At 49.5% G+C, this 13,190-nt stretch overlaps 1 protein-coding gene across 1 annotated transcript in view; it reads left to right on the top strand.

Moving 5' to 3' along the window:
• The window catches only part of PARVA (parvin alpha), a 163,148-nt gene that overhangs the window by 145,413 nt on the left and 4,545 nt on the right, over positions 1–13,190 (top strand). The window contains exons 9-12 of the mRNA XM_005578596.5: positions 416–477; positions 1,121–1,189; positions 4,682–4,783; positions 5,521–5,593. Coding sequence (XP_005578653.1) covers positions 416–477; positions 1,121–1,189; positions 4,682–4,783; positions 5,521–5,593 — 306 coding nt within the window. The remainder of the gene's footprint in view (positions 1–415; positions 478–1,120; positions 1,190–4,681; positions 4,784–5,520; positions 5,594–13,190) is intronic.

Below are 13,190 nucleotides of genomic sequence, written 5' to 3'. Positions count from 1 at the left end.
TTTGTCATGGGTCTCCTGTTTTTTAAAATTGGGGGGTGAAATGATTTAATATTTGGATAACATTCCCCCTCTACTGAGGTTCAGAAACACCTGAACAATAGCTAAATCAGGATATAATGGAATACAGTGAAGGGAAATGACTAATCCGGGGTCACACTGCCTAAGAGAACCCTGAGTCTGCCCCAACCCAATAATGTACATGTGCATGGACACAGACACAGGCTCCCAGGGTGAGAATCCCCCCAAATCTTAGTCCCAAATCACATTCCAGAGTTCCCAGCAGTCTGTACCCCAGAGGCTTCCCATCAGTCATTGACCTTGTGACCTTGAGAGGCCTGTGGCTCTGGGGCCCGAGGTGGGCTTCCCTGCCAGGAACCGGCTCTTGGGCTCCATGTTGTGTTTCCCTGTTTTTCAGAACGTGATGCCTTTGACACCTTGTTCGACCACGCCCCAGACAAGCTGAATGTGGTGAAAAAGGTGGGAAAGGGGTGTCTAGGACAGAGAGAGGGAAGCGAGGTGCAGCAGGACATTGGGAAAACCCATCCCTGCAGCTCGGGAGCTTCCTGCTGGAACTGATGGCATCACCTAATCTCTGCACACACACGGCTTTCCCCCTTGTCATCCATGTACCTGTCCGTTCCTTACTGAATGTTGCACCCGGGCTTTTTCCTCTCCATCAGCATGAGCAGCCTGTCTTCCCACCCAGGCTAACCCCAGCAATCCCAGTCTTCCCCGCTCCTCACAGAATTCCCTGTCTCCCTGGCCTAGGCACGTGTGCTGAAGAAAGGACAGGATGGAGAGAGCCAGTGGAATCTTTTTATCTCAGTTCCCCACTCAGACACTCCACCTGTCATTCTGCCTCTTGGGACCTCCTTGTTCCTTACACACCCTGAGTTGTATGGGACTGCAAGACCTAGAGCCTGTGGCCCTCCCTGTGCACTCAAGGGCCTTTGCAGAGAGACCTTCTGGGCCCGGGGCTCTTGGCTGGGCCTGATCCCGTGCTTTCACCCTCACCCTCGCCCTCGCCCTCACCCTCACCCTCATGGGAGTCATGGGGCAGCCGCGGGCTCCTGTACTAGTGCAAATCCCCAGCTCTGGGCCTGCTTTGCTTCTCTTTTAGACACTCATCACTTTCGTGAACAAGCACCTGAATAAACTGAACCTGGAGGTCACAGAACTGGAAACCCAGGTGGGTGACAGACCCTAGCACAGGTGGAGGCAGGGCCCTGCCCTACAGCCCCTGTTCCAAGTGGTCCACCACACATGGCCAGGAGGGCTTTCCCAGCTGAGGGGAATGAGGGCATGGGGATCTGTCCTACTCTGAGGGGTGGACTGAATCTCTGCGGATTTTTTTCCAAATTTTTATGGTGAAAAGTTACAAGAATGAATACTCATATACCCTTCACCTGGATGCACCGATTATTAGTATCTGGCCACACCTTTCTCTGCACCCCTAAATGCTTGAGCATACGTCTCTCAAGAACAAGCACATTCTCTTAGATAGCCACAATACGGTTATCAAAGACAGGCCGTTTTAACATAATACATTAATCTATTTAGATTGAATCATATGAAATTGCTGACATTCGACTTTTTTTTTGTTTTTTGTTTTGTTTTGTTTTGTTTTTTGAGATAGAGTTTTACTCTTGTTGCCTAGGCTAGAGTGCAGTGGCAAGATCTTGGCTCACTGCAACCTCTGCCTCCCAGGTTCAAGCAATTCTCCTGCCTCAGCCTCCCAAGTAGCTGGGATTACAGGCATGTGCCACCATGCCCGGCTAATTTTTTGTATTCAGTAGAGACGAGATTTCACCGTGTTGGTCAGGCTGGTCTCGAACTCCTGACCTCAGGTGATCCACCCACCTTGGCCTCCCCAAGTGCCGGGATTATCGGCATGAGCCATCACGCCCAGCCGACTGTTTTTAACCTACTAAAATGGCAACGTCATGTGGTCGGAAAAAACACTTCAGATTTTGCCGCTTGTCCAGTTTGCTCACATGCTGCATTTACTTGTCATGTCTCTTTAGTGTCTTTTTAACATAGAACAACTCCTTGGCCTTTCTTGGCGTGGCATTGACACTTTTTGAAGCGTTCAGGCCAGCTGGTTTATAGACTGTCTTTTCCCTGCGTATTAGATTCAGGTCATCATTTTCATCAACAGCACTCCCCATGTAAGGCTTTGTTCTTCCTGCGTCATCCCAGGAGGAGGCACTCTGTCCATTAGCCCCACTGCTAGTGATAACTTGGATTATTTGGTTAGGGTGATATTCACCGGATTTCCCTATTATAAAGTTATTTTTCCCCTCTTTATACTTAACTAATCTTTATTGGGGAGATACTTTAAGCGAGATGAATCCTGTTTCCCCACCTCCTTTCATTCTTGGTGAGCTTCTGCCTTGTGCTTCTCTTTCAATCGTCTGGGTACCTCCTTTTATTTTAAAGGCAAATGCCAGTCTGTCGCTGAGCTCCACCTGAGTGTGTCTAGACTGTGTGAAATGAGCTTCATGTACTCTTGTAGGAAGTAAGGAACGTTCTGGAAAAGTGACGCTTCCTTTAGTGAGCTAGAATGGGCCCTGGAATGATTAGCTCGTTTTTCAAGGGCAGGGAGTGCTATGACAGAGGTCACTGCCAAGCACTTTGGGTTTCTGCAGTTTTATCTGCTATTCCTACCAAGTTAGTGGAACCAGCCATAGGAGGTGAGGAGCAGTCTAAGCCTGGCATTCAGAGCTGTGAATGACCACAACCCTAACCCAAGGTCACCCCTGACCTCACAGATTGGATTCTTTTACTCCTAACTCCTCCTCACCACAGCTCGAATAAAGCTCAGCTCCCACCAGAAGAGCCTTGATTTTGACAGACTCTGGGGTCTGCTCTCCCGTGTCCACCTAGGGTGAGTCATGCTCAGGCCATTCCCACCTGAGTTGTAGGCCTGATGGATGGAAGCTAGGAGGAGCTACCCTTTTGTTTTTGAGACAGGATCTTACTCCCATCGTGCAGGCTAAAGTGCAGTGGCACGATCACAGCTTACTGCATCCTCAGCTCCCAGGCTCAGGTGATCCTCCCACCCCAGTCTCCTGAGCAGCTGGGACTACAGGCATGCACCACCATACCCAGTTAATTTTTTTGTACTTTTAGTAGAGACAGGGTTCCGCCATGTTGCCCAGGCCAGTCTTGAACTCCTGAGCTCAAGCGATCCGCCCGCCTCAGCCTCCCAAAGTGCTGCGATTACAGGCATGAGCCACCACACTTGGCCAGGAGCTGCCTTTAAGGCAAGCCCAAGCTCAGGGTCTTATGCCCTTAATGAAGGCTGAGCCACAGGCCGGCCAGCTGGCTACCTGGAAAGCTCTCTGAGCAGACTCTGGGCTCCTAAGGTGATTCCAAGAAATTTGGCCTCTGTGAACCCTAGTAGCTATTTACACTCATAAACATTTGGTGGCCCAGCCTCCTTTGAAAGGGTTCTAGAATGTCGGCCATCCCCCACACCTGGAACCACCGCTTCTCCAAAGGTCCATCATCCCTGGCCTCCATGGCCTCCACAAGCCTGTCTTGAGTGCTCAGCCTATGCTCATCTCACCCAGCCCTGAGCAGAAGACCAGCAGCCTCCACACTTAGCCGAGGGACTCTCCTGTCCCTGGGGCCTGGTTTCCCAACCATTCTGGCCTCTTCTGCCTAGGAAGGGACCGGGCTGCAAGCCTCTTGCCAGGGCCCTCAGCACATAGTTCTGCTTTTGCCAGGAAGAGCCAGTAAGTCATGTCCTGACTGCTTTGTTGTTTTCCCAGACAGTAATAGCAATATTTAATATTTATTCAATGCTACATGCCCAGCAGTTTACAGGCCCTCTCTGCATATTAACTGGCTTAGTCCTCACGATAACTCTGTGACGTAGATACTATACTGTTACCATCCCTGTTTCACAGATAAGACATATGAGTACAGAGAAGTGACATAACTTGCCCAAGGCACACAGCTAGTAGGTGAGAGAGCTGGAATTTGCACCGGGGAGACCTGGCCCCAGAGCCCACATTCATAACAGCTGCACTCTGCTGCTGTAATACTGAAGAGAGATGGGAGAAAGAAGAATGCCCAGGCCTGTGTGACACTAGTCCTTTCTCTGTTCAGAAAGCACAGATCACCCCAGGAGCCTCATGCCATTCACCTTGGACATCGCCTCTCCCTCCTCCCTCTGCCCCACTCTAGCCAATCCTGCTCATCCTCAGCTCTCCACTCAGGCACCGTCCTCTCCGGAAGCCTCCTCTGATGCCTTCAGTGCTTATGGGCGACCTTTCAACCTCACTCAGGCCAGCGAGCTTCCTTCCATCAGAGCAGCTGTGCCTTGTCCCCACACCAGTTTCCCTATTAGACTGTGCACTCCTCCAGGGCAGGAGCCACACTGACTCCCCACGCTCTGGTCCCCATGCCTAGACCAGGAGTTGGTACATAGCCTCTGTTCAGTCAATGCTGCGTCAGCTGAGATCAGGGCCTGGGCTTGTGGCTCCTGTGCTGGGCCAGCCAGACGTGGGGCAGAGCAGACCTCCTTGTCTCGGGCCACTGCCCCTACCCCCCAGCTAGCAGCCTGCCTGGGGTGGTAGGCTTCAGGTGGCAAAGCACAGACATTGATGGGCCTCCTGGATGGGGACTGGCTGGGAGGCGTAGGGGCCAGTGCATCACCTTGCTCTTCCTCCAGTTTGCAGATGGGGTATACCTGGTGCTGCTCATGGGGCTCCTGGAGGGCTACTTTGTGCCCCTGCACAGCTTCTTCCTGACCCCGGACAGCTTTGAACAGAAGGTAAGGAGAAGGGACATCAGGGAGGCTGCCTAACCCACATCCCCCGACTCATCTGCCCACACCCACGCTGGGGCTATCCACAAAAAAGGCAGAAGCCTCCCCTCTGCCCAAGGTCTTCAGTGCCTGGAGGTGGGGCCTATTATAAGAGCTGAGCTAGGAAGGAGCTACCTGCAGACCGCTGGGCATCCCTGACTGCCTTTCCCTTCCCCTGAAGTCTGGCCCTGGTCCCCTGCCCTGTGTTCCTGTCAAGGGTCCCAGCCCAGCCTCCTGTCTCCCCAGAGGTGACAAGGAAAGTGACTGTGAAGCTGGTCAGACCTGAGGCCCATGCTTAGCCTGGTTCTGATGGCCTCTCGTAGACTGCCACATCCTGCTCGCTACACAAAGGCATTTGGTCCACAGCAGAAAGCCTGCTCTGCCTGTTGAACATGTCCTGCCATCTGATTCTTCCAAACGTGTGCACTGACACCCCCAGTTTGAAGTCCTGGCAGTTTACACAGGAACACAGTAGGATATGAAGGGAGTTTTGTGCTTCTCCAGGAGTGCTTCTCCAACAGCAAGCTAGGATCAGCTAGCTCACGCTCCAGGTGGCCTGCCCATTTTGGTAGCCATATTTCTTCTTGAAATTAGTTCAGCCTTTGCCCCTCTGGCTACAGTGCTGGGCTCCTTCACTTCCCAGGGCCAGGTCCCGGGGCTCCTGGGTGTGCAATGGTACATGCTGTCTGCATCTCTCTTGCCAGGTCTTGAATGTCTCCTTTGCCTTTGAGCTCATGCAAGACGGAGGGTTGGAAAAGCCAAAACCGCGACCAGAAGGTACTTTGCTCTTTCCTGGGTTTGTGACAACAGAGACCCTCTCCCTGCACACGGGTACTCAGATTTTGTAGCAGAGGGAAGCATTTTCTGAAGTCTTCATTGCTGGGGAAGGTGGGACTCGGTGCAGCTGCTCAGTCCCAGAGACCCTTTGTGAGCTGCCAGCTGCACAGCCAGGGGAAGAAAAGAATCTAAAATCCCACACATGCCTTGCATGGGATTGCAGGGATCAGGGCCCGAGCAGAAGAGCTGCTGCAGGAACTGTCCTGTGCCCAATGCCCAGGTTTTTCTGTCCCTGCACAGGGTGCTGACCTGCCAAAGATCTGTGTCCCTGCAAGTCGGGGTGAAGGTGCAGTGCAGACAGTTCTGGGCTGAGCAGAACTACTTCTATCTGACAGATGTGGAGCTCTGCCTGTTCAGACTCTGCCTGAGGACAGGGCATGATTTGTGGGGTTTGGGTTGTAAATATAAGACTGGGGGGAAATGCAGAAGGAACAAGTGCTCCTGCAGCCCTTGCATACTCATGCTAGGAGTGCACACGTGCATTCGTGAGCAGAGGAGGCACACTTCTCTTAGTAGTCTTCTTGGTACAGATGTTCGCTTTCTGCCCCTTACTGACTGAAGTATTCCATTTCACCAGAGCTGGCGAGTCACCACTATGTTGCAGATGATCTGCATATGTCCCCTGGGAACATTGAGAATGCCATTTGTGGCAAAAGGTTGCTTGCACTTTTCTGGTAGTTTACAGGCAAGTGGATGAGTAGGGATGGTGGGCTTTCATGCCCCCTTGCTGCCTCTGCTCTGAACTCCTCTATCCAAACCCCCACCTAGTGGGGGCCATGCCCTGGTCTAGTGGGCTTGAGACCCTGTAGATCATGATATAACAAGAGGGGTAAGACCTTCCTGAACCTCAAGGCATGTGCAGCCAACCAGGGAAGAGACAAGTTGCAGCCAGTTAGCAAAATGAAATGACAGTCCTGGGAACTGTTACGAAAGAGGTACAAGGAAGAGGCTGTGAGGACTGAGGAGGTGATACCACTTCTGTCTTGGGGGAGGAACACTTTGATGGAGATGGTGACAGTGGGGCTAAACCATAAGGACCAGGTAGGGCTTTGGTGTATGGAGACTGGGAGAGAAGTATGTGCATGCCAGACAGAATGACAGCATGAGCAAAAGTCCCCCCTGGGGAAGAATGAGGACCCTGTCTCATGACTCCTTCCAGACTTGTTATCTATTGACTCTGGCCAACAAAGGTCAACTCCTGTTCTCATTTATTACCACCTTGTCCTAAGCCCCTGGTCAACTGAGAACTGGGGGAGGACCTCTGGCAAGGCTGGTGTCCCCCTGGGGCTCTCTCCTTGGCAAGGCCACTCCAGCCTTCCTAATAGCATTAGGAATGGACTCTTCTTGTTCTGTGGGCAGATGATGAGCACCCTGCTTCTGGGAGGACAGACACAGTGGGAACGTTCCGGCTATCATTTTGCTTCCATTTTCTTGAACTGCTTAATATGAAACTTCCTGGTTACAGATTGGAAGTACTTCTGATATTTTAGAATTGGGATATTTCTTTCCCTTGGGACAGATAATTTTCCCAATATAAATCAATCTATAGGAATATTTTGGAATATAGGTGATATTTTTATGCAATTATTAAGTTGCTGAATATGAAACTAACTGACCGATGTGGATGGAAAAACACATGTTTTATTTGTTATGACACAGGGCATTATGCCCATGCTGCAAATTTCCAGTACGTAAAGGGGAATGGAAATAGCATTTTATGAAATTGTACTTTGTGAGAAGTGAATCCCAGCATTCCCTCTGCCTTTTATGCTTCTACCTGGAAAGTGAGATTTGGAAGTAAACGATGCAGACATTTCAAAGGGTGCCCATGTGGGTAATTCTTTGAGGGCATTTCAAAATCAAACTGGTTGTGATGGAGGCATTTTTCATGGCAAAATGTTTTTAAGGTCAGGAAAATGCATTCTCCGCTGTGCTGTTTAACACTTAAAGCTCTGTTGTGCCTTGAAATCCCCTAGAAACTGGGTTGGTATCTGAGATGACTTGCTGCCCGGGCTTCATGACCGTTTAGTACCTCAGTTAGTGTAAGCCAAGGGTTAGCATCAAGTTCATAACCAGTGGAGCACTTGAAATAATGGCCAGGCGTGGAAGCTCACACCTGTAATCTTAACACTTTGGGAGGCCAAGGTGGGCAGACGGCTTGAGCTCAGGAATTTGAGACCAGCCTGGGCAACATAGTGAGACCCCATCTGTACAAAAAATACAAAAAAATTAGCCAGGTGTGGTGGTTAATTTTCCATCTCAGGAGGCTGAGGTGGAAGGGATCGCTTGAGCCTAGGAGGCGGAAGTTGCAGTGAGCCGAGATGGCACCACTGCACTCCAGCCTGGGCAACAAAGTGAGACCCTGTCTCAAAGGAAAGAAAAAGAAATATTGTCATGCAGCTGGCAGCTTTTTATTTAGGGCATTGTGCCACATGTCTTCAAATGCACATGTCCACCCTGTTATCACCCTTCAAGTAGACTCACCGTCAATTATGGTTAAGACTCCAGAATAACAGGCAGGCAGGGACTCAGAAGACATCTAGTACCAGGCAGGGTTGAAGTCTGTAGGACCAAATATCTAAAATGTAAGGAGTCTCATACCTGGGACCAGATGGCAAGCAATGCTGAAAAAACAAGCAGGTGATGGCAGCTGAGTTCCAGGTGATCACTTCATTCAGGGAAGACTTTGTCAGTGGCTGATAATATGGAAAATGTTCAACTCCCCCATTCCCCTAGGAGATAGTGTACAGAAGCCAACATTTAAAACTCTCATCATACCAAGTGTTAGCAAGGATGTGGAGCAACAGAAACTGCTGGTGTTCTAAATTGCTAGAACCATTTTATTTTTATTCAGTCCTTATTTAGCTGAAAGTAGAAAACAGTTTGTTCTCATCTAATATAGTTGAAGATGTGTAATGCACTATAAAATAATGTGGTAGACACCCCCTGCCAAAATAATGTGGTCCCCAGCCCTGGACGTCCAGGCCCTAATCCTCAGTACCTGTTCATGTGTTATCTTACATGGCAAAAGGGACTTTGCAGATGTTATTAAATTTAGGGGCTTGAGATGATGACATTATCTAGGTGGTCCCAATGTCATCACAGGGGTCCTTATTATAAGTGGAAGAGGGAGGCAGAAGTGTGAGGGTGATGTAGCATAAGAAAGGCTCACCCAACCATTGCTGGCTTTGGAGATGGAAGAGGGCTATAAGCCAGAGAATGCAAGCAACCCCAGAGGGTTAGAACACCAGTAACTGCCTTATGGCCACCTAACTTATTCCATCCCCCACTTGGAAAGAACAAGTGTAAGGATCTCCATTAGAGCCTCCAGAAAAAAATGCAGCTGTGCTGACACTGTGATTTTATCTCAGTGAGACGGATTTGGGGCTTTTGATTTCTACAATTCAGAGATAATAAATTTGTGTTGTTTTTAGGCCACCAAATGTGTGCTAATTTACTACAGCAGTAATAGGAAGTTGGCACACTCCTTGACCTAGCAATCCACTCACAGGCATGCATGTCCATACACCAGGAGACAAGCCCAAGAATACCTGTGATAGCATGGGCTGGAGTGTACATCCCAGTAGACTAGCTACATAAATTGGAACATATTCATATCACGGATTATAATACAACCATGACAATAAAAAGACTGAACCGAGAAGTCAGGGGAGGAACTTCTAGTTACTGTAGCATGAAGAGATCAGTGACTATTCTCTGCTAAAGAGCAAGTGTGAAACTGGACAAAATGATCAAAAACAATGATTTTGAAGCACCGAAAATCTACCAGAGGTAGACAACAAATCAAGAAGCTTTCTTCTTTTTTTTTTTTGAGATGGAGTTTTGCTCTCCAGGCTGGAGTGCAATGGCACAGTCTTGGCTCACTGGAATTCCCCTCCCAGGTTCAAGAGATTCTCCTACCTCAGCCTCCCAAGTAGCTGGGATTACAGGCTGCCACCATCACACCCAGCTAATTTTTGTATTTTTATTAGAGATGGGGTTTCGCCATGTTGGCCAGGCTGGTCTTGAACTCCTGACCTCAGGTGATCCACCTGCCTCGGCCTCCCAAAGTGCTGGGATTACAGACGTGAGCCACCCTGCCCGGCCAAGAAGCTTTATTCTTGAATAATTATAGAATTATAGTTAGATAATTATAGCTATACCTCAGTAAAACTGTTAAAAAACAGACAGCTCATGCAACAGCATAGATGAATCCTGTGAAATATAAAAAGAGGCAGCTTTCGAATCTACCGTTCAAGGGCACATATGTTGATGCTAGGACTGGTAAGAAAAGCAAGAAAGTAATCGTAAGCATCAGCATAGTGGTTATATTTGGGGAATGAAAGAGGGAATGTAGAAGGGGACGGGATCCTCCTAGGGTACTGACAATGTTCTATTTTTGACATGGACAGGAGTTCATTTTCAAATATTTAAAACAGTACATATATGTTGCATGGGTTTTTTCCTGGATGTATGTCATATTTTAAAAAAATTTTAATGACTTAAAAGCTTTTAAAAATAAATAAAGCAAATGGCAAACTACCACTAGATAGGACAGTAGAAGCACCAAAAGGAGCATCTGTACAGCATGGATCCTGCCCCAGTGGGGAGTAGAGAGCAGGCAGAGATGTGAGGCAGGATGAGACAGAGGCGCCGGGAAATCGGCCGGGGGCTAGAGCATAAGTAACCACCTACTGGCCACCTGATTCCAGCCCCCACCAGCTGCCAGCCCTGAGCCAGCAAGGGCCTCCCACCTTGGTCAAGGGATTCAGAGACCCCGGGGGAAAGCTTCAGAGAAGGGCCTTCAACAGTGCCTTGGGATGAAGGAAACTGTGGTGTCACAAATGGCCACAGAGGGCCTTGTCTCTTTGTGCAAAATGTTTCTGCTGGGAAGAGAGTTCCTCTCCTTCCTTTGGCCTCTGCATCCTTTAGAGAATCATGAACTCATTTTGGATGGTCCTCTCCTGATGGAAAGAGTTACTAATACCTCTGGGTGGGAGGAGCAAACAGCAAGCCCTTTCCCCTTGGCCAGAAGCTGTTTTATCTCTACAGCCGCCTCTTCCTTGGCCCCAGGCTGCCAGACAGCCTCCGTTCTGGTGTATCTGACCTGGAGCCCCATAGTCCTGGCTGTCTGCCTCCAGAGAGGGGCCCTGGGCCAGCACACAGAGGCTCTCAGAACTGAACTGAGTTGCTAATCACACAATTTATGAGATCAGGGCTTTGAAGTGGCTCTGTTTATATGGCATGGAGTTACAATATATTCCCAGGAATCCACAGCCCTTCTCCTGGCTGAGATAGTCCAGTCTCCTGCTGGCTTGCTAGTCTGCCTGGGACTACCTGGGGGCCCAGGTCTTGGCTTTCTTGATAAGAACAGGTGATAAGCAGTGTCTCCGACTGCTGTCTCCCCTATTCACCCGGCCCATCTGTTGGCGTTAGTGGTGAAGGTGATGAAGAAGCAACTCACATTTCCAAGGAGCAGGGCTTAGTCCATGTGAATGGTGCAGGCATTGTGCAATGCACAGACCGCACGGCTGTACACAGCAGCTCTGCTAGTGGGCAAAGATGGGGAAACAGAAAGAAAACTACCATTTAGGGGACGCTTAATATATTCTGGGTGTTTTTCATAAAGGTATTGCCCAATTTTACCAGTGAGAAAACTGATTCAGAGAATTTAAGTGACTGCCAGGGTCACACAGCTGTGGTGGAGATGGACTTCAAACTTTTGTGAACATAAAAATGTCACTTAGTAACCATTAAAATGGCCAGTTTAAAACATTCTGCCATATTGGACATTTTCTAGCAACCTCAGAACTCACCCATCTTTCAAAAGGGAAAACAAATACCCCTGCCGCCGTCGGTATCTGTCCTTCATCGGGCCCCCAAATTCCTCCTTTGTGACCCATGCTCAGGCCTCCACTTCTGATCTGCCCATGCTGTTAACACTTTACCCCCACCTGCTCTTGGCCTTGCTCTCTCCCAAGTCACCTCCTGGGCCTGTGTCCCCTGGGAACTCTTTTCAGTCCTTAACCTCCTCACCCTCTTGGGAGCATGTGGCCCTCTTGTCTGCCCTCTCTGGAATTTTTTTCCTTGGTTTCCAAGACACTGGGAAACCATTCATTCACGGATCTGTTAATATCCTTGGAGGGTCCGTGTTCTCTGTGTTCAAGGAACCTACAGTCCAGGGCAGAGGCAGATATTAATCAATAAGCATACAAGTCACTGATTTATACCTGGAGTGAGTACTATGAAGGAAGCATGTGGGAGCTTTGAGAACATAAAACGGGACCCCTGTACCCAGGCCAGGGTCAGGAAGGCCTAGGAGCCTGTGCTTTGAGCTGAGGTCTGCAGGAGGACTCAGAGCCAGCTATTTGGGAAGAGTGATCTAGATATTGTAACAGCATGGCCCATGGGGAGGGTAGTGAAAGGAAGCCACAGTGACTGTGATACATAGTGAGGGAGGCAGTGTGGCACCAAATGAGAGTGGGAAGGTAGGCAGGTCAGGTCAGGTTACACCTTACAAAGCCATGATTTAGGATTTTGGACCTTCTAAGTGAAATAGTTGTATGGCCACACAAGCTGGGAGCTACACAGCTCCAAGGAGCTCTGTTTACCTTGTAGTCCATGACAGTGGTGACCTGGAAGTGTGAATGATGTGCCTTGGACTTGTGCAGTGCACATCCTGCACAGCCATACCTGGTGGCCATACCTGGAGGCACAGCCATACCTGGAGACCTGGAGGTCTGGCTCCAGTAGGTAGAGTGGATTGGAGAGGGCAAAGGGAGCTCATTAGGAGCCTGTTGCAGTGGCTCCAGGCCCACTGTACCTTCCCCTTTACACCCACTCCCTTGGCAAGCTCACCTTTACCCCTCTCTGCCTTTCTAGCAGTTCCTCCCTGGAGTAACTTCCTAATATTTGACTTGAGTGGAATTTAAGAAACACTCAACACCAAGCAGTCGGGGAGGACAGGAATCAGCCTAGAGGGCACAGGATTCCATCTGGCAGAAGGTGATTCAGAGTGGGACTCCTGGCTCAGCATGAGCAAGGCAAGGTAGCAGGGCTCAGCCTCAGGCCAGGGCCCCAGGTGGAGGCTCAGATATGTGATGAACCACCATGGGAGCAGAAATGGCCGCTGTGAGCTCCAGGCCACGCAAGGGGTCTCTGGAAGCCCCTGGTCTATCAGTAGGAGACCTTGGGCCCAGCCAGGGTGGAGCAGGGTTGGTCTATAACCAGGATAAGGCCTGGAAGGAACAGGCAGGAGAGGCCCTGGGCTCTAGGCCTGGAGCTTGGGGCCTAAGCATGCCAGGCTGTGGCAGTCCCAGTTGCAAAAATCCCAAGGCTAAATACAGAGTGATAGAATGGACTTTAGAGACTGAGAATGGCGCAGGCAGGAGCAGGGACAGGGATAAAGAAACTAATACATGTTAGGTACAATGTGCAGTACTTGGGTGATGGGTGCACTGAAATCTCAGAATTCACTGCTATATAGTTCATTCATGTAACAGAAAACCACTGTACCCCAAAAACTATTGAAATAAAA

The sequence above is a fragment of the Macaca fascicularis genome, chromosome 14 (assembly GCF_037993035.2).
Source record: "Macaca fascicularis isolate 582-1 chromosome 14, T2T-MFA8v1.1".
NCBI lineage: Eukaryota > Metazoa > Chordata > Mammalia > Primates > Cercopithecidae > Macaca > Macaca fascicularis.
The sequence above is the reverse complement of the archived record's forward strand: the minus strand, read 5'-3'. Positions and strand labels throughout refer to the sequence as shown.